The 26,053-nt window shown below is 40.9% G+C and overlaps 1 protein-coding gene across 3 annotated transcripts in view; it reads right to left on the bottom strand.

Moving 5' to 3' along the window:
• The window catches only part of sept4b (septin 4b), a 50,008-nt gene that overhangs the window by 17,233 nt on the left and 6,722 nt on the right, over positions 1 to 26,053 (bottom strand). Inside the window, exon 1 of one of the 3 annotated variants that reach the window (XM_040009043.1) lies at positions 10,222 to 12,892. The exons of 1 other annotated variant lie outside the window; for it this stretch is intronic. In XM_040009043.1, the coding sequence (XP_039864977.1) occupies positions 10,222 to 10,224 (3 nt within the window). In that variant the 5' untranslated portion in view covers positions 10,225 to 12,892. Of the gene's footprint in view, positions 1 to 3,105; positions 4,137 to 10,221; positions 12,893 to 26,053 lie in introns of those variants that run through there. One more of the 3 variants, XM_040009042.1, reaches the window with a different exon arrangement.

Raw genomic sequence — 26,053 nt, 5'->3', positions numbered from 1 at the left:
CTTCATAGTTACACCTGGCAAAGCAGCAATGCTGATCGTTTTATTAAAGATGAAAGAATTTACACAGTTTTTAACTCTCAGTGATGCTGCAGTGTTCGTTTGACCTGAAGTATACGGAGTTTAGGACCCAGATTACTCCCAGACTTAAGAGCATCTTAGTCCGACAAATACGACAATAACGACGGCCGCTTGCATGTTCTGCAAAAAAATGTGCTTTGTCGTGTATCTGACGGACAAACACCAAACCAGTTCCACGTCACTGAAGTTGCACCATTTTTACAAACCAATTCTGGTTCATCTGTTTCACTCAACAATCGGCCATGTGCGTATGAAAACAAAGGCACTGCGCATGTGCGTTTTACTCATTCTATCGCGATATTTCATTTTCCTATCATTGCCTAACATTATACCGGTATTACCGTGAACGGTATAATATGGCCCAGCCCTACTTTCATCATTTGTTTGAAGCCAGCTCACATCCTGCAACCACTTTTCCGAGAATACGTGCTTCTTTTGCGGTTCGGACTCCTTCTGACATTTCTTTGGAGGTGGAGGAGCTTGCTTCTTTGACATCTTTAAACAGTAGCACTGCCAGGCTTCTACCTTTCTACCTTTAAAACCCGGAGAGCAGCCAAATGGCTGGTAGGCTTTTAGCTAAGCTTTAGCTTCAGCCAAGTGGAAGCTAAATTGGCTAGTCATTCATATGTAAATTAGGTTGTTACCTGGGAATTCTGGAGGGAGGGGAGTGGGGGGGTGTGGATGAGGGGGTGGGCGAGCTGCTAAAAGCTGTGAACTTCCTTTTGTGTTCGTCTTGATGCATTCTCAATCATCCAGGGAAATAAATCTCCAAAAGTCACCAACTTGGAGTGTTTCAGTTTGCCATCTTAGGGAGAAATCAACACACATGGGTGTATGTCCTTTGTTGCTGAGATTTATTGATAAAAACGGTACAAAAAACCAACCATTTGTACACATATTTACAAATGGCCTGCTGAGTGGTGCACGGAGCATGTTCATTGGTTCATGGACCTCCCTGAACTAATGGCATTTATTGCAATTGTCATCTTGCGGGGGGTTAACAGGGTTCCATCTCTAAATGACTGCTGGTCAGCAAACCTGGGAAACCCACAGATAATTGGAACTATGGCACGAAACCGCTTCCAAGACATCATGCAACACCTACGCTTTGATGACAAGTCCACCCGCAGTGATCGAGCAAAGACTGATAAGTTCGCTGCAATTTCCAGTGTGTGGGGATCATTTGTCACCAACTACATCACGTGCTACAACCCTGGTCTACATATCACCGTTGATGAACAGCTTTTCCCATCAAAGACTCGGTGCTGTTTCCTGCAGTATATTGCAAGTAAACCTGACAAGTTTGGGATCAAGTTTTGGGTGGCTTGTGACCTAAAATCCAAGTACATTTGCAATGTCTTCCCATATCTTGGCAAGGACCCCAATCGTCCCACTGGGGAGAGACTTTCTGAAAATGTAGTAATGAGGCTGATGGAACCATTCCTAGACAAGGGCAGAAATGTTACCACGGACAATTTTTTCACATCGCTTTCACTTGCGCAAAAACTTCTTAGACGGAAAACCACCATCCTCGGCACAGTCAACAAGATTCGCAGGAAAATTCCTCAATCCACTAGACAGACATCTAGACAGACACTCCCTCCAGAATTCCCAGGTAACAACCTAATTTACATATGAATGACTAGCCAATTTAGCTTCCACTTCGCTGAAGCTAAAGCCTAGCTAAAAGCCATTTGGCTGTTCTCCGGGTTTTAAAGGTAGAAAAGCCAAATGGCTGCTCTCCGGGAGTTTAAGTTAAGAGTTCTAAACAAATGTCTGTCCTCCTCCAGAAAATCTTATGTACGCAAACGCGCGTTGCAACCTCTTATCTGGTGCGCATCTTTTATTTTGACAGCAAATGCGCACCTGCGGACCACTTAGGTGCACCCCTGACTATAGTGAAGAGTTCTTGGAGTTCAGCTGCAGCAGAAAAATTGAACATAAGTACCACAACATTTCACATGTTAGAGTGGAGAAGAAGTGCTCACTGCCATCATGGGAAGTTCCATCCACTGCCTAGGCCTTAATAGTTGTTATCACAAGAAGTGATCCACTAGTCGCACATTGCTTTGTCACTGACACCTCAGTTACCTAGGTATCAAAAAGGAAAATTTAAAGTCTAACATTAAAAATAGAGAGAGTGTCTGTCTCCAAAAGCCAAACTGGGAGAGAGAAAGTTGAAGGCTGTGTCTCCATGATGATTACAAATGCTTTATCAGCATTAACAACACTGTGTGTATTCCTCTTTACAATCTTAATGTTGTGGAATAGAGAGGCTGAATCCCAGTAAGGTTTCCCCTTGTGATGAGGCCAGTAGCAGGTGGTGAAGGGAGCCATGTGTGTGCCGTGTGAATGCTGTGGTTGTTTGGATAGTTATAGCGGCGCTCTGTGTGAAGCTGGCTCAGTTCAGAGAGAGAGAGAGAGACAGAAATAGTCCAACTCACCACACTCTCCCACAGCTATAGAGCCCATACAAATATTCACACGACCACAAATATTCACTGCTACACACAAAAAATTATGTTTTTATCATTTCCTACTCCAAGTCAAAAGAATACAAAAAGATAGCAGCACCCTAATCAGGTGTTTCCTCTTCCTCAAATGTATTTCTGTCACAGTAAAGCACCAGGAAACGACGTCTTCCTCCATCTGAGACTCGCTTACAAACGTGCTCAGTGCATTAAGCCATCACATCTGATCAATGCATGTGTCAATCAGGGTTAGCGTTTTAACTTCTTAGAGATGTGCACAAAGGAAAAGCGAAAACCAAACAGATACTCCCAGCAGCTTAGCATAAAACCACCATTAGCTGAGAAAAAGAACAAGCCTGGTCACATGCATTCATGTGAACGGTCCAGCTCCCACAAGGTTTCATGAGGATAATCTGAATGCGGCCAAAATCAAACACATGTACAGGGAGAACCTGCAACCACATGTAGGAAACTCAAAAGAAAAAAAACACCAAGAGTGAGTCACAAGCAGCTGCTAAATGCTGGGTCAGCAAGAAGAAAAGCAGCAAACACATACCCCTCCATCACTGTTTGCTTCTGAATTTGCTGCCATATTATATCTTCAGTACCAGTGGTATTCCTTGAGGCTCACAGCTTAAATTGCACAGAAACCAGTGAAGAGATGTCACTTAGCTTCTGGGCCCCCACTCGCGTTACATAAGTGCATCAACTTTCCCTGCAATCAAGTGGCATACAAAGTTCCTCCTGCACATGTCCAACATCTTTATCAAACAGGTAAACCTTCAATCTATGCCTTCTCTGCATCTGGAGCTTTTTCCAGAGCTCCACCCAGCTCTCCCCTTTCTGACCAATCTGCAGCTGTTATGCAGATAAGCAGCAGCAATGGAGCCTGTGTGTGCGCGCACCTCTGTCCTGCCTTCAGAAGAAACACTTGTTCTGCAGGGAGACCAAAGACACTGGCCCTGCAAGCCTTGCAACAAGCAACTCATGCCCTCATTCCTAAAGCCACAACACGCGTGAGATTAACACATAACACAAACACACACACACACACACACGAAATATCTGTCGCCAACAGAAAACACATGTGAGAAATAATTCTGTGAATAATTCAAACTATCACTGGGAGAATCTGGTTTTGCAAGAACCTGGGATGAAGCATCAGAAGATAACAGCACTGTGCAGTTAAACTCTTACAATGGCCTTTACATCCAGTCCAGACCTCCCAGCTGGCAGTACCAGGACCAGAGCAGCACGAGGAGAAAGAGAGAGTAAGTGTGTCCATGAGGGGGAGGAGAGGTAGTGTGTGGCCTACATGCTACAAATAATCTTTTTTTATCTAATACACACTTCGTCTCTCCCCCCCCCCCACCCGCCCCCCAACACACACTCTTTCTTAAGTGGATCACAGCTCAAAGCTTTTCCATTAATCTCAGAGATTCCCTGTGTTTTGCACAGTCTTACAATACTCACTTATTCTTAAAGGATTTTGTGATTACCATGTTGGGTTCTGAACAAGGGTGAATGAACTCAAGTGTTCTGTGGTTTGTTTGTTTTTTAAATTTAAATCACAAAGCTAAAAACCAGTTAAAAAAAAAACAACAAAAAAACAAAAAAAAAAAAACCACAATATGATGGTGATTCTGTGATCTACCAGCATGTGACAGTAACGAAACATAACCGGAAACAAAAAAAAAAAAAAAAAGAAAAATATAAAAGCTCAGCTTGCGTCTGGGCTGAGATCTAATCTTCAGCTTTTTAGGGGAGAACAAAAACAGGAGCAGAATTCAGCTGAGAGTTCATTTTCTGCCTATGGGAGGAAGAGCTAAATGTAACACGATCCCAATCTTAATAGCTTTTGATGCAAGTGTGCCAACTTATACAGCCGTAATAACTACCATAAGCAGAAGCAATGCAAATAGAATCAGGTCAACAGACGTGCCAGTCTAAGAAACCACACAGTAGGCAAATCTCACTTAAACATCTATTAAATGTGACACATGTTCAGGACTGGCCTGGATGAGAAACACAGGCTTATAGACAGGAGATATTACTTCCTGTAAGGAAAGATAGTGTCTGGGGAGACAACTGCTGCCTTGCTTTAATCCTCTCTGGCTGCATCACATCATGAGGGTGATTATCGTGGACTGTCTGAAAGGGCTGACTGTGCCCAAGGGACCGTCAGCTTTAGATACAGTGCAAACACATGCACATACCTGTATGATGGACTACACACACACACACACACACACACACACACACACACACACACACACACTCGAGTCAAACAGTAGAGTCTACAGTGCTGTGAGGATCACACTGCCCCTCATAATTAAAATGTCTCCCCGTACATGTTTACACTGCAGGGTTGGCTTGGGGCCAGCAGGGCTGGAATGAGTTTCTTGATAAAACTATTTGGTCCAGTAAGCTACACCATATTTTATTATCTCAAAATGTCAAAGACAGAGCCAATTCATCAGTCTGCTCAACAAATTATCATCTCTATGACTTTGTGTTGCATGTATGTGCTGAATTTCTCTCACACAGAGGACGCACTGTGGGACGGTGGAGGGAGGGCAGTGCCACCTGCTGCTCATGACTGGAAACGGCTTGATAGGAGTTAATGGGTGTCACGGATGGTACTGTAAGTGTAGTATGTGCATGGGTCATGGGGCTTTTCCACAGCAGAAAGTGTGACTTTCAAAAGCAGGGAAGGCACCGAGGTTAAAAAGGTCTATTCAAAGTACCAGAGGCATTTAAATAAAGTAGATTAACCAAATAAAGCCAGCTGTGAGGCATGGAAAGAGGTTTTTTTTGGTTTTAATAGAAAATATAATGGAATTAAAAACAAAAAACAGGCACGTAATATCAACATGAGCAGTCTTTCAGCAGGTCATCTCATGGCCAAACGTCAGAAAGTCCCGAAAAAGCAATCTGCATGCTCGTGCTCATGAACGCAGACTGTTGTTTGTTAGCGGGGACCTAGCTGTCATACACTCCCTGGGACAGGTTGCAATCTGTTGCAGGACGAACACACAGAGACAGACAACCATTCACGCTCATGATAATTCATGGCATATTTTAAAATATCGCAATAAAAATGAGAGAAATAATCCAGGTATGACCAACTGTGGTCTTTTTCATAAGCGGTGACATGATCCATGACACCACTGACCTGCAAACGTTGTGTCTATTAAAACAAGAAAATATATACATTTCATCGCCATGGACACAAATCAGTGCACACTTGAGTGGACAGATGAATATGATGAGAATAATGAAATACTGTTGCCAAGAAACACAAATCACTGGATTAAAAGAATGTGCAGCAGCTTCATTTAATGGCATTTGGGCAAGACTTTGTAAACATATACTGCACAAACGAGCCCCGAACTTGAGACAAACAGTCCTGCCTTTGGCTGCAGCAGAGTACTTCGTGCATGCAAAGCAAGGAAAGAATGGAAACCTGTGTTTTTAGACGCAGACAGGAAACATGCAGCACAAAACTTGGAACTTGATATAGAAGTTCGCCTGAGCTTCCCTAAAAGAAACTGGATAAAAAGCCCTAGAAGGTAGCACAGTAACACGAAATACACTCTGACACCCTTTGAAGCAGATATCCAGCATCTATGCAGGAACCTAAATATTGTTCTACAACAGGCATCAACAAGGAAACGCTAGATTTGCTGAACTTAGACTTCCTACACTTCCTCCTCCATTCAGTTAAGGATCTTTATCTGACACAGAGACATTCCTGTTGGAAAAGAGCTAAAGCATTTTTCTCACTTGTTTTTTCACCCTTCCTTAAAAGAGGCAAGGTGCAACAAAGGCTCATGAAGGGGGGAGGGAGGTGGAGATTTCTCTTGGGTGACATTACAGGAATTCCATTGTTACATTCAATCTAAATCGCAGCATTCATCTGAAGGGTTACACGACTTCGGGATGGACTCAGCCGGCATCTCTGCTCGCTCACAGCAGCTCGGCCTGCAGAGAGTGCGATTTCCAGCTGGTGCAAAATCTGTCTCAGGATCAAGATGTCTCAATATCTCAGTTTTATTCTTTTCCCCCATTTTGCTTATTTCCCAGGAGAGAGCTACAAAACAACTGCACAAAGAACCAGAGGGAGGAAAACAGCATTAAATAAGAGCAATTACAGTCATATAAAATGTAGTCTCAATTGCAGGGTATTTGACCAGGTCTGTTTGTAATCTTTTCTAACAGCTTGAAGAGACTGAACTGCATCATTACCATCAGTGTAGATGCTACAGTATAATGTAATCTGGTTAAACGGAGAAAGAATCTGTACAAATATCAAGCAGATTTACAGCTTATCAAAATTAGCTACATACAAAAAGGCTAAAGCTACACTTCACTTCAAAGAACAGCAAAAGGGTCTGCTTTCCCCTCAACTGAGTAATTATACTTTTTTTTTTTTTTAACTACCTTTGGCAGAAAACTGTACATTTTAATGAGCTGCACTGTTTATTCTTAGTATTATTTCAAATGAGGGCATGGAAAGGAGAAGTCGCAATGCAAACTGCATGACTTGAGTCCAGCGTGTTGTTTATTTTAACTGGCGTGGAGAAAAACACCTGTGAAATAAAAGGCGGCAATAAACAAAAACAAACAAAAAAGGGCCAACATCTGCCGGGTGGTGAACTCTGTGTGCCCTGGAGAAAGGAAGCTGGTGGGTTTGTTGTGCGGCCTCGCTTGTGCTGCACTGAATTCCAGCCCGTCTAGCTCCCACATTACACGAACACAAAAACCACCTTGTGTGATTTTTGGCTCCTGCTGGGTCTTATCACAACGCTACCGGAGTCTGGAGTCGGAGCCACAGATCTGCTGAAACACTGTTGGTATTGTGTCTAGGACAGATTCAATAAGAGAAATTGCTTCAGTGTCTGGACTGGGTTCCCAACCTTCCCAAAGGTGGAAATCAAATGGAAACACCAAGTAGCTTAACTATTCCCAGATTCATTACTATTTTAGTAAAAACCCTGGAGCAGGCAGCGCTGGAGGTTGATTATTCATTACATCATGTGCAGTATGAATAAAACAGTTAAGAGACTGAAGTGTAACTGTGCACTACAGGCAAAATGCTTTCCCAGGAAATAATCTGTGGTTCACTTTAACAGCCTGCTCTTTTACTGCTAAGTTAAATTATGCTTACAGTTTGTAGAATTTGAGCTTGTTTTCCCAAAGTTTTGTTGAAAGTCAAAACGTATAACTCAAACCAGCAGCCACTGGTGGATAGTAAACACTGAGGTAGGAGAAAATTTTATTTTCGAGTCCCAAGAAAGTAAAGTGCAATTGATTTGAAACGATCATTTGCTGTAACTGACCTTTATGAAGATACATTACTGTGGAAAAGTCTCAGGCCACAGGTCAAATGGTCTTGAGCAATAGTTCTGCAGACTTTCCGAAATTCTTAACATTTTACTTTGAACGCTGACTGCGCTTCCACTAGTTTTCAGTCCGGTCCTTGTGCCTGACCCTTTTCAGAGGATCAAAGGAAATGTTGTTGTTCCCACATGCAAAGATCAAATTTGAAATTTGTAACTTTAGACACTTTGTTACTAGCAGCCTGTCACACAATCACATATGAAATAAATGGGAACACGTTATCAAAATCTCGAACGATAGCACAGTTTGCCTGGCATAAAATAGTATTTTTGCACCAACAAGGTGATTCCCAAAGAGCTATTAGCCAAAACCTTAGCATGTCTCAGCAGATGTGCAATGTTAAAAAAAAAGAGAAAAAAGAGAGGAAACTAGACAGCTGTCTAGAACAGATGAACAAAAAAAATGATCCATCAGCTGTTCAGCAAGGCCTCATCAGAAATGAACTTGGTGGAAATATGGCTATCAAGAACTCATAAGGAATTGAAACAGACAGAAAAAGCTAAGGTTTGCCAAATTCCAGAAGAAGGCAGCCTTAAAAATCAGTGACAACAAGTCTGATGGAGTCACGAGTCCAAATGTTTTTGTTTAAATTGTTTTCAATAGGTACAGAGGTGGTCAGGTGGAGGCTCTGTTATGGTTTCGAGCTGCATTTCAGTCACTGGTGTTGGGAATCTTGTCAGAATTGATGAAATTATGAATGCTGAAACATGCATGCATACATACATGTATACATGCGGTTATATACTATGGTCTAAGGTCTGCCATTGGGGAATTTATGGTGAGGTGACGAGTAAAAGTTTGTTGGTCAGCAAATAACAATATTGCAAAAAACTTTCAAACTACAGTGCCAATGTCACAAATTCAGCTTTGCAGTAGTACAGTACTCATACATTCATTACACATTTATTCACACCAACACTATACAGAACCACAGTGCTTTGTTGAAGTGAGAAAACTTTTAAAAGTGTTATCAAGCAGACGCAGTCTGGGTGTGTGAGAGAATCAAAGAAAGCACTACGTACTTTAGAAACCCTATCCTGGAAATATCCTTTGGTTTGTAGACCTTTTTGGACTTACTCAGGAGATAAATATACTATAACTTAATAGTTTTTATCTCAAAATAGAGCAGCTCAAATAGTCGCTCAATAGTGCAAAGTTACCTTGATTTTCTTCCCAGATGTTCTGAGCTTCCTGAGGTCTTCTCCCCGCTGACTGAGCTGTTTATCTTATACAGCAAAGATCATTATGCTCCTATAACAGGACTGATTGACAAGCTGAACCTGTGATTGATACTCCAGATACTCCACATGAGACATGATAGGATTAAGAAGCTGCCAGCATATAAAGTAGCTCATCTCTGTCTTCTGATTGATCTTTAAGTTTTAAGATAAAAATGACCTCCTCATTCAAGCTAAAAGCTGTTATAAAACTGCAGAGTCATGCTGGAAATTACAGTGGTTACGTCTGAGCTTCGCCTTTAAAACAGCCAATCAGATGGAACTGATTTCTAATAATCTAAGGAGTCTAATAAGAAGTGTATCTGTAAAAACAGATTTATGTTTAGACAAGGTCAGAATAACAGTAAGTTAAGATGATTCTGCTAATTTGCACTATGAACTCACATGCGTGTCAATCCACAACTTGTACCCTCACCAGATGGCATCGGTGGCTCGGGTGGTGCCTGACTTGCCTGGGCTCCAACATGAACTACACATAATTGTCCCCTTCCTCCTTCTCTTTCCATCTGTTCTCATTCTCACGGATGTAATCCGCTTCTCTAATCTTGATGCCCAAACACACCAAGAACCACAAAAAACACGCAAACCTCAACACGAACGGGTCAACTTGCCAACTGACTCATCTGTGACGCCAGAAATGGAGCTCAAACATACGTTGTGCTGACTAACGAGCATTCAAACCTTCACAGGAAACTCACACTCCACTGGCACGTACTTTTTTAACCTCTTGTTTACAGATGTCGGTCTTGCCAGCAGCACGGCTGGCAGCCAGGAGCACACAGATAAAAAGAGCCACTACTGTACATCCATGTGACCTCAGTATCAACACTACAGTGAACACATCAATCTGAAGACATGCACATTATTAAAAGCACAGTTCTCACAGTAAAAGCTCCTGACTGGGTTCAGAGGACACTGTCAATGTCAACAACAGATTACCAGGAGCTCTGAGACAGAGGGGATGTGCTGTCTAACTGAGCTTATTTCACTTCTCATCACAATGCAGATGACGGATGACATGCTACACTTACCATTCTGCAGATGGCCAAGTCGTGCGTGCACACACGTAAAACGGACCCAGCAGAGAACAGCGATCGGCCACGAGTGGCTCCAGAACCTGCACGTACAAACCTTTTTTGCCTCCAGTTTCTGCAGAGCTACACAGTCTTAGAGCCAGACATTATTAACGTGAGGGTGCACACAGACGCATGCCGTACCACGGGCTTGGCTGTCGGTGACAATGCAAAACGAGCAGCAGCAGTGGGACAGATCTGCTGTGAGTGTGAGTGTCCGGCAGAAAGAAAGCACAGTGGGAGCTGGGTTAAAAAACACCAGTCTGCAAAGCATTAAACATTAAGAGCTTTTGATGTAAGTGTGTTGGACATTCATTTAACCCACATGTTCCATTTCAGGTGCAGGATGGAGAGGTTGCATGTGGTATGCAGACATAACCAACTAGATTTTAACATGTTTCAGTAGCCTGCAGTGTCTGCTTTTCTTTTTGTGACCAAGATGTAAAATATGATTACATATAAAGGATGTTCTTACTGTGTTAGGTGATCATTATTAAACAACTAATACAATTATTAATAATAAACACAACAAATAACAAACCACTTATCATATTTCTCCTGTCTAATATTTGATCCCCATATTAAACATGGCTAAAGTTAAAAAAATACAACAACATCAATGTACATTCAAATAATCCCTGCGAGTCAAGGTTGAGGCTTCAGATTGCTTCAAACACCAGGTTTCAAACAGATTTTTTTATTCTCTTGGCTCTGAATGATGTCATAGAGAGGGGATTTTGCTAATATGGCACTTCCGTTAATATTCAGTCCTTCTGTTTGTGGAGGGCAGCCAATGAGAAGAAAGTTAGCTTAACAGAGGAGGAACTAAATGACTTGTTTCAGACAAATTATGAACTGATGGGCTGTAGCAAGGCCCAGTATAACAAAGAAGAATTACTTTGAACTGTGGATCATGCAAAGCTACTTTAGCAGACTCAAACAAAGTAAATATGGAGTTGGAGATTAGCATAACAAGTCCACTTTATGTACTGAGGTGCAGAGGATTCAGAGTGTTTGCCTCCAATTTGTTTATTATTGGCACCTGGTGCTCAGGGCAGTGTGTTTGGGCCCATTCAAAATGGCATGATGAGACTTATTTAGGGTGTAGCCTGCTCCTTCACTTACACAAAATCATGGCTTGGCCCATAATCTGGTTTTTCTTTAGTGGGGGGAGAAAAAAAAAAAAAAAAAAAAAAAAAAAAAGGATTACTATACATTTTACTTGTTCCTGAACGAGCTAACGATTTAATGGTTGAACAACAATACCATATTGTGGGCACTTGTGTGTTGTGATTTTTGTCTTGGTTTCAGAATTGTTACAGTTCTAACGAGCACAGTAGTTCATTAGGGCTCATAGGATGAGTTAAACAGACTGATGTTGCTGTGTCAATGTTACCCTTCTGTCTTGGCCATATTTTCATTTCTACAAACTCAGCATTGCTTAAATATTCGATGAATATTTCCCAGAGCTTTACTGTTCAATTATCTATGAAGCACTAAAACAGCACACCAACTGCAGAAGAGCACTGCTTAGGCTTTCTGGAGAGTGCTGCACCACTCTTGCACACTGAAGGTTGTGTGGCACATGGTGTATGTCACAAGTGCTCACACCTAAAACAAATGAGGTGTCAAAAGGAAATGGCACAAACTCAGCAACACCCTGCCGGGTATCAGTGTGAAGTTTAACGAAGAACTCGCGTCCAACGGATTTAAATGAATAATATCATTGTGATAATGATATGTTGGTGTGACGACTTTTGAATTAAACTGCAGCATTTAAAAACTAAAGGGCACATCTACTCTCCGAAACAAGCTGAGTAAAGATTTTAACACCAGGTGAGTCTGCTGTGGTCACAGCTGGAGCTGTGTGTTTCAGATGACCACATTAAGATTATGGTCACTGATAAACTGACTGGTTCTTACACAGCATATTTCTGCTAGTTGAGCACCTAAAGAGCTTTCTTACTACAAGTATCATTCCGCCACTCATGCACACACTCAGAGCTTTTATCTATACCTAAGTGCTTTGAAACATTCACAAACTCACACTCTGATTAATGCATCAGTACCTCGTCCAAGGATACTTGGGATTACTGGAGGAGTCAGGGATCAATTATCAGGGATTGTCTAACACAAAGTGTTTAGAGCAGTCTGGAGCCTGAACTTTAGGTTAACAGGGATTGCTTATACATAGGATAACCTCGGTATTTGAAACCTTTGGCATGAACACTTTGATTTGAACAGATGGGGTAAGACAAGAGTTTTATATTAGGATTGCTGCAAGTGTGAAAACACTTGAGCCATAAACGTCAAACAGGAGTTTGACATATATTACGAGCTTCTTGCCTGCCAATCATAACTCAGTAACTGTCACAGCCATGTTTCTGTGGAAAAACAGTAAAAAGCAGGAAAGGAATTTTCTAAGGCCTCCTTGTGTTTATGTTTTTATGATTTTCACACCATCAGAAAGTTCCTTTGTACAGTTGAGCAAAGCCAGAATCGAGTGTACTAAAAGAAAGAAAACATGTGAGTGCACATAGTGAGAGTGGCACTAACACAGCTGTGGAGAAGAAAAAAAAAAAATCTGGTCCCTTTTCATACACATGTATTTAGGATTTCATCAATAAGAATAAGAAGAATGGGGAAGACAAAAAATGGGGAAGACAAAAAATGAGGTAGAAGAAAAATGAGGTAGGAGAAGAAGAATGAGGTAGAAGAAGAATGAGGTAGAAAAAGAAGCAGGAAGAAAAAGAAACACTATAAAAAAAAATTTCATTTACATCTGATTAATTTAGTTGGGGAAGGAAAATTTTCCTTTTAATCACCAAATGCTTTTATTTATAGCAGTCAAAACTAAATACATGAGCCTGGCACGGCAGTGGCAAAGTTTTGAGATAAAGTGAATTCTGACCTGGATGAAAAATTTCTCAACTGGCACAGGCACATTGCTAAATACTAGTACAGAGCTGATTTTCCCCACTTACCCTGACTCATCTGTGGCTGTGAGAATGCATTCTGGGAGCTGCAGTCTGAAACGCTCAGCTCCGTGAGTCCCAGTTGAACTCACTGACTGCCTAACAGCCCTGGGTCTTAATGGATGATGACTGGCTCAATGGTGACTGAGCGACTGTGGGACAACATGACAGTGATGTGGAGCGAAGGATGTGGGTGAAGGACAAGTTAGAAGAAATTAATAACAGTAACATGAAGATGGGACGAGAGGAGGGGGAGAAAAAAAAGCTTTGAGCAATGCAGAGGTCCATAATGAAAAAAACATCTCAAAATTGTCCACAGGGGTTGTTGTTATTTTATTCCCCCTTTGGCTCTGTTCACTCCATCGTTCACAGGCATGACCCCAAAAGGACAAAAATGATCAGCTTGCATAAGAAATACAGTCATTCACATTCCTGCAGTTCATTCAACTCAGCCAGGAAAAGTTTAATATGTCCATAATGAAGAAAAAAAATGCACGCACACTCACTATAGTCATCTAAAAAAAAAAAAAAAATACTCATAAACCAAAAAGATTTCTGTTATTACAAAAAGCTGCCAAATCAAAGATAGTTAATAATGATGATACTGATTTCGGGTCAATTGTAATGTGTACATCACTGGGTGTTAGTGTGTCAGTGTGGGCATTAATCTGGTAGGGGCATAATGGTTAGATACAGCCATATGTGGGGGAGGAATAAGTGGTCCTCTGTTTATATTTGTTTAAGGGACAGTGGCTCTGAGTTAAGCTGGAAGCTCCAGATGTGTGTGATTGTGTGCTCGTGTTAGCAGAGCCTTGTGTGTCTGTTTATCCGTCTGTACGAGCGGACAGATTGCTGACAAAGCTGCCATCGTCTAGTCAGCAGCTGTGCTCTAGTAATAGCAATAATCCAGTCAACCACATCTGTAAAATGGAGCAAACTGAGTATTTAGACAAGAAACAAATGAAACGCAGTGCCACAGTTCGGGTAACTATGATTGCCTGTTTTTATATAAATTGTTAAAGGAAATGTAAATAGTAAAAAAAAAAAAAACCAACAACAAAAAAACTCCAACTTACTCTTATTATTATTTAATGAAAATCGTTAGCTTACCTACGAACATGTAATGAGACATCACAGCTTTTCATTGAAGTGTATGCAAGTGTTTCCACAACTACAAACACTGAAGACAGTCTCAAACACATCTGACCAGACTCATGGCCCTACTGAGCATCCTTATACAGACTATATTGGGGGTAGACGTACTTAACACAAAGTCCTAAAAATGTATGATATACTGATGAAGTCTTCAGCTCTGTCCTCAATTTATCCCATGTTGAAACGACTGCAAAGCATAAGAACTTTAGGCACCCGTGAGTCATATTTGTCCATATAATGCCTCTGAAAGGGAGTAAAGTGCAGGCTAACGACTCTGACGAGGCTAACACTCATGGAAACATGCTGGAAGATATCAGCAAAGTTGTAAAGGGAGTGATCCAGCCGGAGGTTTCCTCCCTAAAGACAGAAATACAGCAGGCCATCGCACCAGTAAAGGCTGAAATAGACGCATGTAAGGCACAACTGACTGACCACAAAGAGGATTTAAATACACTGGTGGCATGAATTGATTCATTGGAAGCCAGTTTGTGATAATGCCAGGCTAATGATAATGCAACGCTACCAGTGCAGACTGTATATTTAAAACAAACAACAACAACAACATAACAAAACAAAATAAACTCATGAATGAAGCATATTATATGATGATATATGATATTATATAATATTATTTGAATGGAATTAGTGAAATCTGTAGCCTATCATACATACATGTTACTTGACTGTGGAGTACCTAAAGGGAACCCAAGGAGGGGAGAGCATGCGCAGAAAGGTACAAGCTGACCTCTTGTGCCTTCTAATAACTAGTGTAAATTCATCATGGTCTCACAGTATCGGCCCTGTCGATCATTTGAACTTTACACTATACAGGTGGTGGGCTGTGCATAGCTATGGGATTTGTGAACATTATGGCCGCCACCCCCACAACACCAGCATCCAAGTGGATGCTTATAAGACTGTCTTTGGTCAATCTCAAGTTGCCACTTCAAGAACTGCAGTTTCTCTTTTTAAACTTCTGTGTTGGCTTTATTTTTCCAAGAGGTTGCTGCTTGGTCTTCACTCCTGAATGCTTAGCTGATGGTCAAACACCCTAGGTGGTGTCTGTGCCTCACTCTGGTCGCTTTCCAAACAATTATTAAAGTTGGTCTGATTTAAAACTGATCTGCAGTGCACTGACAAAAGTAGCATCATGAATTACAAAGACAGAAAAGAAGCTGAGATTTTCAGGTTTCATCCTGCAGCACGTTCCACTCTGAATCACTTGAAAAGCTTAAAGCACTCAGCAAATCGAGACAGCAGGACAACAGTTGGCACTTTGGGCGGGGAAATCTGCAGAAGTGTGGCTTCCCTCTACCCCACAGTGAGGCCATCCTGTATGAGTGGAAGTGAAAAATGAATAATTTCAAGGAGGGACTTTTCCCTCTTGTTCCCTTGGATTAGTTGGGAGCAGGAATCTGTTGCTGACCTTAGACTGAATTCTCAGGCTAGCTCTATTAATAGCCCAGACACCAGCAAGCACAAGACTCCTAAGTCAGCAGCCTGAGCTTGCTCGATAGGCCCTCCTTTAGTCTGGCTCTAGATGGACCAGGCAGTTGATTAGAAAGGAAAACAGGCTTCTCGCCCCACATTCTCCACTCATTCAAGTGAGTCAATCTTAAACAAAGTACAATACAGCACAGGATCTTAAACTTCAGCATATCCTGCACATTTATGAGAAAACAACATCTGTGACTACCATGAATGTCTTTCTAAACAGGGTAGTCACGTCACTGCACAAAGCTTCAACATTAGCGTCAGATGATAACACTGCAGAGAAGGGGGCACCCCCTTTGGCACGACTCCCAGTCAATCTGGGCAGTGATGCAAAAGAGAAAGAGAGAGACACTGCTATGCCATAACCAAAGAGCTCATTTAGGGCGAGGAAACTGGGCTTCAGTCTCCACAGAGTCTGAAAAACAGAACGTTATTCAGAGATCATTGGTGTGCTGCAGCTCGAGAGCCAACAGGAGCAAGCTGGTAAATCACTCAAAAAAAAAAAAAAAAAAAAAAAAACTTGCTTAAACTCCACAAATGATTCACAGCCTTTGACAGGTCTTAGAGACATGCTTTTAGATGAGCCAAACTTCCATCATGCTATGAACTGTGGTTTATGATGACAGAAATTTACTGTTTAAACTTCTCTTGTGTCACCAAGGAATTCCTGAGTTCAGTTTGTTTTGTTTTTTTTTTTGCTTTTCTTTTAAAAGCACAAGGGATTGGTCCACATTGCCTTGGGATGTTACGAAATCCCGAGACATCTTTATTTTTCCCTGGACAACTTGTGCTGTAGTCTTCCCAGTAAAAACAATGTCATAACCAAAGTGGCTGAGAGGGAAAGGCCACAACTGTCATTTTACATAAACATGGACTCAGAATTACATCTTACTGTCCGCCTCCAAAGTTCTTCCTTATTGTTTTAGAAACCAACCCAGAAGAAAATCACACTACTTAAGAGGGATGTATGCTCTGTCATAATGGCATGTTGCAACCCAAGAAAATATCCAGCAGGGGTTTGTGGGAGGGAGAGAGTGAGGGCTGGGGGGGCTGGGGGGGGCTCTGCAACTGACAATCAGACTTTCACACCTACTTTACGCCATGACTCGTTTTTTCCGCTCGCTACACATCTGCACTTTAAATGTGGTCCAGTGCAACCCTATGAACACCTCCCTGGAGAGATTTGCAACACTCGACTTCCAACGTGGTCAGACAGTAAGGGCTCTGAGACACCGCAAACCAACTCTTACAGTTGGTTTACTTAATGTTGACAATGCCTGAAATACACACTCGTGGTGCATTCATTACCCAGAAACATATAATAACTTTGACTTCAAAGAACAACAGTAAGATTGTAAAGTGCAAAATGCATCAAAGACTGAAACAACTGCATTATACTGCCAACACAGCACTGGCTCTTTGCAAGCACCTGTGTGCACAGCTAACAAAGAACCCATAAGTGTTTTGCCCTTTGTGACAGCAGCTGACTCACAGTCATATTAACAATAAAGACTCAATAAATAAATGCATTAAACCCTCATCAGGCAGGTTTGGCTGATGCTACATTTAACAGTTAGTAGCCCTGTCCAAAGTGTACCCTGCCTTTCACCCTATTACAGCAGGTGACCCTGAACTAGATAGGAGGTTAATGTGGATACATGGATAGACTAAATACTAAAAATAAAGCCACTTCCTGTATATTTTTGTTATATATAAGTTAGTTATGAGTAAAGAATCTCGTGTCAGTTCTCATTCGGTCTGAATTTTTATTTCAGCTAACGGGCCCTGGTTCTGCCGGAGGTTTCTTCCTGTTAAAAGGGAATTTTTCCTTCCCACTGTTGCCAAAGTACTTGCTTATAGGTGGCCGTCTGATGGGGCTGCACCTTGAGGTGACTGTTGTGGTGATTTAGCGCTATAGAAATAAAACTGAATTGAACGAACTGAAACATTTTTAGCACACAATTTTACTCAACTGTAAAAACCTTGCTCAACCGTGACTCATTATAAATGTTTGCTTTCTGCCCCCTCTGCAGTTTAAAAGTTCACATAGTTTTCAGTGTGTTTTGTAATTCGATCTCACACACATTCACAAGTTAAACACAGAGTGCTACTGAAATACGCAGCACTTCTCACAGACGTAAATATCACAAACAGCGTCAAAAAGGGGGAGGCTCGTTAACAGGTGGACTGGAAGTGCAAGGACACTGAGGGCATCTATTTACTGCCCTGTGAGATAGCTGAATACAGGAGAACGAATGTCTCATGCTGTAAAAAAGACAAAAAATAAATAAAGAAAATAAAAACTAAAATAAAATAGCAGGAAAGTGATCACAGATAGTTATAAGCTTCTGTGTTATATCCCATTTTCCTCCAGCCTCACTGCCAGTAACAGGCCTGTCTGGTTTCTGTCATTTCCTCTGGTACCTCCGGATCAAATTATTTTCTGGTCTTTTTAAAAAGTGTGTATAAATATACACTGAGATCTGCTATAATGATATCATCATGCCTGACTGACACACAGGAGGGCACTGCTAACACACAGTGCTATTACTCAAAAGCAGCTCAACAAAATGACACAGAGGTTTTCCACTGAAGGATGGTAGGACCATTTTTCATTTTCATGTGGTCAACAAAGGACCACAGACTGAGTTATAGGAAGGGAGATAATTCACTTAAATAAATGAATAGGATTGTGAATTGTGGATCGAGTACTTTCTAACAGCACTGACAATTACACGTTGTATATTAAAACCCACTTTAGGTTTGTATTTCAAAGTTCTCAGTTTGGCCACAAACAGAAATATAAGCTGGAGATTACAGCCGTGATAGAGCAGCTTCTTTGTTTTCCTCTGCTGAGCTCATTTCAACTCACTGACTGAAATGAATAAAAACTGGGCAAAGCTTGTAAGAGGAAACTGATTGTATTAATTTAGCTGTAAAAAGGACAGATATATAACAGCCATTCTGAGATTTTAAAAAAAGCCTTTTGGTTATCCAGCCTTTACTCTCCCTCCAGTTTGACTATTAGTGATATTTAAAAAGTATCCATACACTGAGCATGATCCTCATTTTCATACAGGCATATTATAGAAACAAACTTGTCTTTACTGCTGTAAAGTGTACGTCTACAGTATATTTGTCAAAATGTTTCATAAAAAAACCCCCCCAAAAAACAACAACAATGAAACAAGTGCTACAGTTACTGAAAAAAGGAGCTGAATAAACTTGTACTACACCCTGTTACGAGCTGCCTTGGGCAACCTGTTAATCTGTCTAAAGCACCGGATGTTTTTCTTTTTTATTTTCAGTTACCAGGAGCCTAAAAAAGGAGACTGAAAGAGGGTTTTTTTAACAGTGAAAATAAGGAAGTCATTAGCTGCTCATAGGGTTTAAATACTAAGGGCCGCTCCATAAAGCAATCCATAATGGATGTCCTGAGGGTGCTGTTAACTTTTGAAGATCATAGAGGCGCACGCAGACACACACACAAAATAAGATAGACACTTGTAATTAAAACTACCTCACAGAGAGGATTAGTAAATGGGTGTCTGGTTTCCTGCTGGGCCACACTGCCTTTCAGAGGGTTTTTAAAACACCGTATTTTATTTGTTACAGTTAAAACTCAGGCAGCGTCTGTAAATCAATGTGAGGCCTCTTAAATTAAAATATAACATTTATTACACATGCTTTTGTTAAAGTATAGTTAGACCCTACTACGACTATATAAACCTGAATGATAATTTAGTGTCAGAACTACAGTCATCATGACTGATGACCAAAAGATGCTCATTTCTAAAATCCCAGGTTCAGAAACCTTCTTGGCCCCGATGGTGGAGACACATGGAGAGAGATCCTGGTGTGGTTGGAGTTCTTGAATAGCAGGGAGGTCAACATGCCGCAGTTATGCAAGTATGTTTATGTAAAGGTTAAATAGAGAAAGTCTAAAGCCCAAGGGAGTGAGTCCTTTAAGTGAGAGGGGCTATTTTGGATGCTGGAGATCCTTCTTTCACCAGAAGATAGAGAGCAGAAATTCTGAAATGAAGGGAGGATATAAAAGGGGTTTAAAAAAAAGAGGGGCGCAGGCTCAAGAGAGGGCCACGTGTCAACACTTTGATCCCTCAATGAGACGCACATGTTGTGGCGTTTACCCAGTTCACACAGAAGCAGACACTTCAGCCCCAAAATCCCTGAGCTCACATCACTACTGCTCTCAACTGACCCCCAAATACACTACACAGAACACATAAAATACAACCAACTCCAAATTACAGTTACAATGATATGTTTTTGTTTAGCACCTTTCAAAAACAATGTTGCAAAGTGTTAGTCAGACAAAAACACTAAGAATCGAATCATATCAGGCCACAAAGAGCAACCCAAAAATAAAAAGACGCATCCTGAGCCTCAGGGGCGTCATTAATACTGGCCAAACAAACTGCAGGGGTAGCAACAGCAACAGTGTTTTTAAAAAGTCATAAGAAAAAAAAAGGATGATAATGTACACAGTCATTCCAAGAAAGATGAAAAAGATTTTATCACATGTAATAACGTGGATGAAACGGATCAGATCACAGGTCCATCCCCCACAGATCCTCATCATGATGCTCTCGGCTCAAACACCAGTGAATAAAACATACTTAATCTGATAGGAGAGCATAAAATGTGAATCAGGTTTGACCTGTTGAACTCCAGACACTGTTCCCATAAACTACTCTAACTTTACTGAACAGTAGGGTGCCAGTGCCGTGGTTATAGTTTCAGTTAGGGCTGGGCCATATTATATATAATAAAATAATATAATAATCCAAGAATAAAGTTACGTTGAAACCAAGCACACCATTGTTTTTCTTGTGACATTACCAATAAGTTTGATGTGTCACATGGCCCTCTTCCTATTGAAAAAACAAAAGTTGTATCCAAGATGGCCGACTTCTAAATGGCCACCATGGTCACCACCCATCTTGAGGAGTTTGCCCCCTCACATATACTAATGTGCCACAAACAGGACTTTAATATCACCAACCATTCCCATGTTATTACGGTGTATCCATATAAATGGCCCACCCTGTAGTACAGAAAATATTTTAAAGTTTTTGAGCCTGACATCTAAAGGCCTTCTCTCTTCCACTAAACCACATCCTAAATTCCAGTTACACTTATATCCACCAAACTGCACTGTGGCGATGTTTTAAACTTCCATCCTCTCCACGCTTATTCGTCTATCATCATGTTTCAACATGCTGAAACATTATGTGCTTAAATCTGATACCTGCATCTGCCTAAGTATCTGTTTTGTCTGTGTGTCTGATGCTGATGGTGCGAGGCAAAGAAATACAGTAAATCCACCTGGTTTCTTTATCGTCTGGATTTATGAGCAGCAGCTCCTCCTGCAAACTAACATCTGATAACATCCCATCCATGACTTCAACCCTATGAGCCTTCTGTAACTTTCCTTATCATTTACAGGCGTCTAGCAAACTTGGTGTGTTTTCCTCATGACTCACATCATCCCCTTTGTAGTCATTTCTTATAATTTACCTGTTGTTCTAACCAGCACATTTTCCCACGTTACATGAAATTCATCTGATATCTATTCCTTTTTCATACTTTTACTACACAATACTTATTTTCCTACAAATCAGATCAAGATACACTTTATACACACACACACACATCAGGGACATAAGGGGCCATCCTTTACTGAATCCCCTGCCCTCAACATCTCTACCATCTCTCCTGCTCTTCCTTTTGGCTTGCCTGGAATTTCCTCTCGCTGTCCGGCAGCATGGTGGGAGCATCTGGAAGTGTTTGCTTAAGGCGAGCAAAGGGTGCTGCAGCTGAGGCCCATGCTGGTCTTATTTCTATGCATTAGTGCACAGTCGCATATTCTCATGCAACAATAAGCAGATTTCAATGTCTAACAAATGTCAGACGTATAAAATGTAATCCTAAACAGCGAAAAAGCAAAGAGCGTTGTCAGCATTCACCGGGGTGCCAATGCCATTGTTGACAAATGAAGAAATAATGCTACAGTGTTCAAGACATAACCTGTAAGGCATTAATTTATTTATTTTTTAACCTTTATTTAACCTTGGAGTGAAGCTGTTTTGTGTGTCCTGGAAAGACACAGGCAGCATTAATCTGATGTCTTCTTGATGGCATGAAAACATGGATACCAGAGGGACCCTGCCTGGGATTGAAACCTTCTCTAGAAGAGGGGAAAAATTTACCTACTGAGCCTCCATCCTGCAATCGGTCCACAGCAAAATAAATAAATAAAAATTCCCACATGTTGGCAGTGGTCACTCCAGAGCCTTTTCTGCATATTTCTCATCACATCAGACGTTTCCCCTCCCACTGTCAGGTCTGATAATGACATTTAAAAGATAGCCTTAATTGTTATCTGCTTTAGTCGCACATCCACTTAGAGTAAACTCCCTGACTTTACTCCCAGATGTACAGAGATTAGATCAAGGCATTTTGACTCTCAGCCCAGACAGCTGCCCATCCTTACAAACATCACGCTGGTTGATATGCTGCTTGTGCTGCATGAAATTCCTCTGCAGGATCCTTTGTAATGCAACTACCACAGGGAAGAGAAGAAGCTACAGTGCAGAGCAACCACACTGAAATCAGGCCCAGGTCTTGGGGATGCTGCTGGGGGGGATAATTGTTGGTAAATAGACAAAAGCTCTGTTGTTTACAGAGCCCTTCCTTTATTTAGCTCCACAGTAGCTGCAAAGGAAATATGCTTTTTCCCCCTCTATGAACAAATGAAATAAATCACAAAACAATGCTTGAAGACCCAAAAATGCTAACATTTGTTTGAATGTTTTGCATGAGCTACAGTATGTGTGGGTGACTTTTCTTTCTATGGTATTTATTCACTCCAGATGAATACTGTTTTGTATTTTAATGACAGTATGAACTATATGCACACATGCTGAAACATAAGCAAAATGTATTTTCACTGGGCTGACTCCAGATGAATTGGAGATGACTGCACTCCAAACCACAGGGTGAAAAGCTAGAAGAATATGAGAGCTGTCCCACAGGGGTTAGAGGTTAGGACTGGATGCTTTAAATACTATAACTGTGCAATGAGAACATGGAATCTGGGTATGCCAAAAAATGAGAGCCACTCTGCAGATGTAAATTTCAGTTTGATTACAAACCAGTCTGAGCATAGTGGAAAAAAAAATGTGGCATATTTTCTGAAGATGGTTCTTAAACGAACAATTCCAAGTCTCCTAAACAAGAAACAGCTGGAGCACGGCACAGAATATGTTTATATGAAATGGTCTTTTTTATTCCCCTTAAACCACAGTGGCCTGACCATACTGGCAACACCTGCCACTGTCTCATCGCCTGCCTCAGGTTCTCTCTGAAAGATAATCTCAGTCAGAAAAGCTGGTAATCTCATTGGTTTAAGCATATCACGCATTGTTAGCTGAGTGCTGGGACCTCAGTGGGGGCCATGGGAACTGGGCTGAGATTATTTATAGCAAGTGGGAGGATTGGCAGGGGCCACTTCAGTGAGGCTTTAGAGGAATGTTTAAGGTCGCCCTCTGACCAAAACTTCTGCAGAGTGCTCAGAGTGGAGGTTGGAAAGCGAGCTTGGGCTGACGTGGGACATCTGCAGATATGAAGCCGGTTAGCTTGAGGGCTGGGTGAGCAAGCCCAGCAGGGATAGGAAGGAAGCAGTGAGCGCAGGAAGTTGGGATTTCAAAGTAGGAATGAACAGGGTGATTCACAAAGGCATTTCCAACATTAGTCTTCAAGCAGCTACTCCAGAAAGATTAGCAAAGGAATGTATACATAAAGAGGCAATAGATAAGGCTAAAATCATGAAGTAACTTAGACAGGAAGTCATATCAGCATGAAGAATCATCTTAGTGCTAAATTTCAGGCTGTTGCTGGAGGTAGAGTACAGCTGTTGGATAAACATCAACAGTAGTCCCAGTGTCCCAGCAAACTTTGACAAGACCTAAGCTGAAGCAGCTAAATGAACATTTTCCTGGAAACCTGATGGCCAAAGGCTTGTGGTCCATACCAAAAGGGTTAAAAAGCTCTCAGCAGCTGCAGAGTCACTGCTCCACACTATTTACTGTGTCAGTCCTTCACTTTTTATTTTCTAACTTTACTGCACAAATAAAGATAAAAAAGTCCAGAGAAAAAGGATAAGGCCTACTGGACTGCATTATTTTATACTGTTCTAGGGATGGACCGATATACAGTATTGGTCCGATCCTTACTTAAATTACTGGATCGGATATCAGGGAGAAATAAAAAAAAATTGTAATTTGATCTATTAAATATCACAAAAGCAACTCACAAAACTTGCGACATGGCGTAGCCCAGGTAATGACCTTAGCACGTTGGAGCAGTATGAGTCACATGAAAGAGCGGCTGTTGCGTCCGAGACCTGTCGGTGGTCTTGAGTTACTTCACACTGAAAGCATCTGGAACCTCGCTACGTGCTGCCAAATCGGCTTTTCATCTCCAAGCAAGCTATTCCAGTTAAGTAAAGCAAGTGTGTAAGTTCATCTCTGAATGTTTGTAAAGCATTCCTACGTTTAGCTTAACAACCGATATATGGGACACGGATGTCTGTGTGTTGTCATTGACCGAGCAATGGATAGACTCAAGTTTTACTTAAAAAAAAAAAAGCCCAAACAAAACAAACTGTGTTGCAGGCTAAATAGTTCCGTGGTTCGAAAAAACAAACAAACTATAAAAAACAAGTTTTTTTTGTTTTTTTTTTTCCATACCTGTGTTAAGTTTCGTATAGAATTGACACAAAATTCAGTCTCAGGTTAAATGTGATACAAAACAGCTTACACTGACTTCAACCATGATGAAAGATGAGTGTCATGAAGCCGTGTTTGCATTTACTTGCACTTCTTTCCACTCTGGATGTCTATTTATTAACATAAATAGCTTTAAGTACAAATGGGTCCATTTGTTTGTTTGTTTTTTGTTGTTGAATATAAACATTATTTTGTGCTGACATTGCACTTTTTCCAGAACCAGAGTTTTTGAAATCTGCAAAAAATGGCATTTTAAATTACTTTTGGAATCTTACTTTAAATACTTATATTTAAAGTTCTGCTAAAAGTTTAAATAAAAAGACTGGGGTGCAGAGTATTTTTTGCATATGAGTGTAACAGAAGAGTTTTAGTGTTTTGTCTTTTTAAATTTGACTATGAACTTACACAAAATGCTGCAGGATATTTAAAAAATGCTTTATTGATTATAAAATAGAATATATCGGATTCATGTCGGTATCGGCAGATATCCAAATTTATGATATCGGTATCGGACATAAAAAAGTGGTATCGTGCGATCTCTATACTGTACAGCTTTTTTTTTTTTATTATTAAATGCCTGTGTATCCCCCTTATACCGTATTATATTCTTATATTTCACTTTCATAATGGCAGAAAAGCATATTTGTAGCCTGTCTTTCAGTGGAAAAACTTCAACAATCAATATTAAACAAAAGATGGCGTCTAATGCTGACAAAAAAATCCCTCCATTATCTCTTCTCTTTCACCACCCTTTTACTGCCGCGTTACCGCAGCCTTGTGTTCAGTGAAGTGTTGCGTGCCTGCTCCCTAACACGACTGTTTGCCATCGAATGAAGCTGAAAAAAGCCCAGCAGGCTGCCTGTCAAAGCCACACCCACGGGCAAAAACAGTGTCTGCATTACACAGGGAATCTCACTACACGCTCAGAGAATGAAGCCCACACACTTTGCACAGATACACAGAACGATGGGTCAGCTTTCCCTGATGAGTCGTACATCATAGTCTCAATAAAACAGCTTACAGAAGAGAGATGTGCTACTGCCAAGGGATTCATTGAGAAAATGTAACTGAGGAGAGAATATAATGTTCATATTTGACACTGTATGTTAGCTGAGATTCATACGATAACACACATCATGTAAAGCAAACCAGGTGTGCAAAATTTTTATCTCCCGTTTCCCTTTCTCAAATACTGAGCGAGTAAAGCAGCAATGAAGACTGAAAAACTACTCATCTGTTGTTTGGTCCTCATTATAAATTTGTGGTTTTACACATTTTATTCGTTTTTGCCTTAATTATAATCATTTAAGTTTTGCACAGGGAAGAATAATGACTTTAAGGGGAATAGTGCATGCA

Source organism: Simochromis diagramma, unplaced genomic scaffold, assembly GCF_900408965.1.
Source record: "Simochromis diagramma unplaced genomic scaffold, fSimDia1.1 OVJJ01000344.1, whole genome shotgun sequence".
In the NCBI taxonomy this organism is placed as follows: Eukaryota; Metazoa; Chordata; class Actinopteri; order Cichliformes; family Cichlidae; genus Simochromis; species Simochromis diagramma.
Note: the sequence above shows the minus strand (reverse complement) of the source record. Positions and strands in the feature narration are given on the sequence as shown.